The sequence below is a fragment of the Populus nigra genome, chromosome 1 (genome assembly GCF_951802175.1).
Source record: "Populus nigra chromosome 1, ddPopNigr1.1, whole genome shotgun sequence".
NCBI lineage: Eukaryota > Viridiplantae > Streptophyta > Magnoliopsida > Malpighiales > Salicaceae > Populus > Populus nigra.
The window spans coordinates 2328149-2332755 of record NC_084852.1 but is presented as its reverse complement, the minus strand read 5'-3'; the positions used below and the strand labels follow the sequence as shown (position 1 = coordinate 2332755).

Below are 4607 nucleotides of genomic sequence, written 5' to 3'. Positions count from 1 at the left end.
TCAAGCATGAATAATTAATTCCTCCTTCCAAAATGTAAAGAAATATCGTTTTTCAACTAAATATAGAAAAAACTATACATTAAATATCATGTCTCCGCTCTTTATTTTCATTAATTACAAAGCTCTCTCAGGGTAGCAGGGATTTTTTTCTTTTTTGTTTTTTCAATATGAATATTTCTATCACAAGATTTTGTGGGCATTAATACATGAATTTGCGTCCAATGAAAAATATTTATGGATCTGCTTTGTAGGTATAAACAGTAGATAAGGAAAAAAGGCACCATATACGCAATATACCAAAAAAAAAACACGTAATATAAGCTGCTATATATAAAATTTATTGAATATCATAATATAGAAAAACAGCTGGAATTCTTATTTAGTAACACTGCCATATATCTCGAGCTTCCCAGCAGCAGGACGAGAGGAAAATGGTTACTAATCACTTTCTGCCTTGAACAAGTCCAAACGCTTAGCAGTTGAACATTTGACTCGCCACATGGATTCATGAAATTCTTTGTACGTAAAATCTTTATATATTGCTGGATGATCATCGTCTATCAACTTCTTAGCTGGTCCTATCCCCGCATCATCTGATGGATAGCAATAACTGGCAATGGATACACGCTCTTTCTCACAATTCACTATAGCTTGATGAAGCAAACTCTTGTATCGACAATTGCTAAGTGCCTGATACAAAATAATAATAATAATAATCATAATTAGTCATTTTTTAACAAATCTACCTTTAATTATATAAGTGGTAAAACCAATTATTTCCATCTTGTATTTTTGTCAATTCATTTACAAAGTTCCTCTATTTCTACCCAAAAAATATATATAAATAAATAAATTTCCTCTATTATCACGTCAATCAAGGAATCTTAACTTCAGTCAATGAATCTAATTAAATAATATATTAGTCAATAAAGAGAGTTAGGATAGTAGATGTGAGTGGTGATCTTAAAGGGCATAAAAGAAAAGTTGATAATAATAACTCAAAGTAGTAAAAGAAATTAATCAATTGATATTGGGATAAATTTTCAATTTTGACAAACTGTACTCAATTCATTGAAATGAAACATACAGTAACTTGTTCAATCGAAATCGATAATGAAGGAGTTCTTTTGATGAGAATATAGTATACAAATAATGATTTTAGCCATTATATTGCATACATATTAATCATGCATGCTATAAAACAAAATTCTAAATCCCTTTTATGCTAGTTTACGTAAAAAACTTAATGCTAATGTTTTCTTTGATGCATATTTTTCTAAATTAGCATAAGAAACAAACTATTTATATCCATATTCAGAAATTTATAAATTTTTTATTTTGAATCACTTTAATTAGCATGTGTAGATCAATATGTTAATCACCTGCAACATATCTCCAACATGGACAACGACGGCATTAGGAATAGGATTAACATCAATCCACTTATCATCGTTAATAACCTGAAGTCCAGGCACATCATCTTGCATCAGAATAGTGATTAAAGTTGGGTCAGTATGAGTCCTGACTCCGTAAGTGACATCTAGTTCTGACTCCTGACAAGCTGGATAGAAATTGATGGATACATAATGTCCTTTCAATATTTTGCCTATATAATCTCTTTTCAGGCCTAAGCTCTCTGATATGGCCTCAAGTATTGCTACCTCCACCTTTCTAACACTTGCACAATATTCACCAACCTTTTCCCTGTCAAAATTGTTTGAGTATACCGTGAAATACTCGAATAAAATAATTAAAGTGAAAAGGTCTGGATAATTATATTAATGTGAAAATTTATTTGCCTGAAAGAAGGAGGAGTCGAGGGCCATTGGTTCTTGAAATCTTCGACGGGGTGACAGTGAAATTTCAAAGATTGTCTTGAAACAAAGATATTCCGGGTCTTATCTTGAAAACCTGTAACCAGCCTGATGATACTGTTTGGGTCAGATGAGCGAAATTTCAGCCTTTCTTCTTCTGGCAAGTGGAAGAAATCTCTTGCCGTGTCTAGCATGTTGTTGATCTTCATTTCTGGAATTCCATGGTTCTTGACCTGATCATGGTGTAGCATTTCATGTTAGAATTATAACATTCCAGCATATCATATGCACCATCTGGATTATAATATATCGAATTACAACAAAAGGAGATTTAAACTGCACGAAGAATATATTATGAATTGTGAGGAGTGGCAAACAGGATAATCAAAGTCGGGATTTATGTTATTATTATCGCTGGTTGTCTGCAGCTTGTTTTCTGCTGTCCTTATTTGGTTGACACCTATTGCTGGTTGCCATCCTCTTATTGAAGGCTAGCTAGGTGTATTTCCTTGAAGCTAGTAGTAGTAGTATATCTTTTTTTCTTTCTTATGGAAGGCTAGCTAGGTGTAGTAGGAGGAATGGTAGTTGTTGTCTACAGCTTGTTTTTTTCTGTCCTTGTATCATTTGACACCTATTGCCGGTTGCCATCTTTTTTTGCTTTCTTGTGGAAGGCTAGCTTGGTGTGGTGGTATCTTTTTTGCTTTCTTGTGGAAGGCTAGCTAGTAGTAGTTGATTTCCTGAGGAAGGTTAGCTAGTAGTGGTGGTAATCTTATCATCCATTAAACTAATTTTAACAGAAAAAAGGGGGTTAATTTAAGAATAAACGCTTCGAAAGTTATGAAGAATGTATGCAATTATATAATTTTTGTACCGCGAAAAAGCCGTTTTTCTCGCATGCATGGCCAATCTGTTTGACGACCTCAGAGCGCTGAGGACCGAGAAGACCTTCCATGTCGATGATAGGGGTAGAGCCATCAACTGATGTATCAACACCAGAGAGAGTTGGAACCTCTGAAAGGGGATCAGTGTAGGTGAAGGGACCATTTTTGGGCTCTGATAATGAACGGTGATGGGCATCAACTTGTTGCAGCATAGTGGGAGACATGATTGAAATTCAAATGCACTTGACTTCAATCTACAGAAGCTTGTGGATTTGATGATCTGAGTATGCTGGTTTGCAGTTCTATAATTCCCTATTTATAGGAGGAAACTACATAGGAGTATCAAGCATCATGGTATTGGTCTTGCACCAAACACTTTATCTCTCTATGTTTTTTTATTCTCCTAGTCAAGAGATGAATAAGTCTTGCACAAAAAGCACGGAAACTAATATAGTTTTTGCTTTTTAAAATATTTTTGTTTAAAAAAATATAAAATTATTTTTATATATATTTTTACTTATGCTAGCATGATTATATTTCACTACATAGATATTTTCAATTCGTCAAGAAAGGGTAAAAAGAAAAAAAACAGCGACTAACGTTAATACATTTGGCCTACTTTTGTGTCGGAGATAAAGTTGGGTTAGATAATAAATAATAAAAGAATAAAAATTTACTAAGAATTATTTCATCTTAATAATGACAATCAGACGTTTAATTATAGGTGAACATCATTAATTATCTGGCTAAAAATTAAGTTGTTGTGATGCGAAAAATAAAGGAGCTTTCTCTTATAATGTTCCAATTATTAATTACTTGATTCAAAGAAAATAAGAATTGAATTTTAGCTTAGTAATTACTTTGATTTATCTCTTTTTAACATCAATTTATTAAAAAAAAAAACTTTGGTATTCATAAAATGTCAAGTGCTCGATACCACCATGCCATAAGCTTATTAATGCCTTTTATATAGTTCAAACTCTTTATTTATGATTTTCATTTTTTTTTCCAAATCCAACTTAACAAAGTTTATTTAATAAAGTTTTAGTTGAAACAAGGTTTATGATTAATTTAGGAGGCCTGCATAATGCAGTAGTCATCTCTTATATTTATATAAGTAGGGGGGCAGAATACAATAGTTACTATGCAACATACTGCACAATATAACTCTATACAAGGAAAATACAATCTTTCCTAAACTACAACACGTTTCATAATACATCCCCTTAAGTTGAAGATGAGTTATCCATTTGAAGCTTGGACCGTAAATAGGCAAATGTAGTGTGAGGGAGCGGCTTAGTAAAAGCATTAGCGAATTGGTCTTTGGAGGGTATGAAGTGAATCTGTATCTCTTTTTGTAGCAACTCTATTACGAACAAAGTGATAATCAACCTCAACATGTTTGATACATGCATAAAACACTGGATTAGCAGACAAATAAGTAGCACTCAAATTATCTCACCAAATGGTGGTAACAGAATTGAGAGAGAAGCATAAATCTGAAAGCATATAACAAAGCCAAAAAACCTCAGTAATACCATCAGCTAAGGCCTTATATTCTGCTTTAGTAGAGGAGCGAGCAACAGTGTGTTGCTTACCAGATTTCCATGAGATGGGAGTGGTGCCAAGAAAGATGATGTAGCCATTAGTAGATTTTCGATCATCAATACTCCCTGCCCAGTCAGCATCAGTAAAACCGTGCAGTGATAAAGAGGAGTCTCGATTAAGGTGAAGGCCAAAAGAGGATGTGTGATTAGTACTTAAAAGTGCATTTTTATCAAGGTTTTATATCATCATTTTGCACTTAAAGTATCAATAACTCCTTAACTAAAGCATGTTTTATAATAACATATCTAATTATATAAGATACCTTTAATTTATGGTAAATGTTCATCTTAAATGCAGGCCTATC

The 4607-nt window shown here is 33.0% G+C and overlaps 1 protein-coding gene across 1 annotated transcript; it reads right to left on the bottom strand.

Annotated features, from left to right (window-relative positions):
• Positions 1 to 306: 306 nt before the first annotated feature.
• LOC133672574 (protein DMR6-LIKE OXYGENASE 1-like) lies at positions 307 to 2964 on the bottom strand. Its single transcript, XM_062093023.1, has 4 exons — positions 2686 to 2964; positions 1800 to 2047; positions 1383 to 1704; positions 307 to 690 (listed from the first exon to the last, which is right to left on the bottom strand). Exons 1-4 carry the CDS (start codon positions 2917 to 2919, stop codon positions 439 to 441), a joined length of 1056 nt encoding a protein of 351 aa, XP_061949007.1. The 5' UTR covers positions 2920 to 2964; the 3' UTR covers positions 307 to 438.
• Positions 2965 to 4607: the final 1643 nt, after the last annotated feature.

Excerpts from the sequence above, each read along its gene's own strand:
- LOC133672574 (XM_062093023.1), bottom strand. The coding sequence starts at position 2,919 with ATGTCTCCCACTATGCTGCAACAAGTTGATGCCCATCACCGTTCATTA. Across the intron at positions 1,705-1,799 it reads TCGACTCCTCCTTCTTTCAG|GGAAAAGGTTGGTGAATATT; the intron begins GCAAATAAATTT and ends CAATTTTGACAG. Across the intron at positions 691-1,382 it reads ATGTTGGAGATATGTTGCAG|GCACTTAGCAATTGTCGATA; the intron begins GTGATTAACATA and ends ATTTTGTATCAG.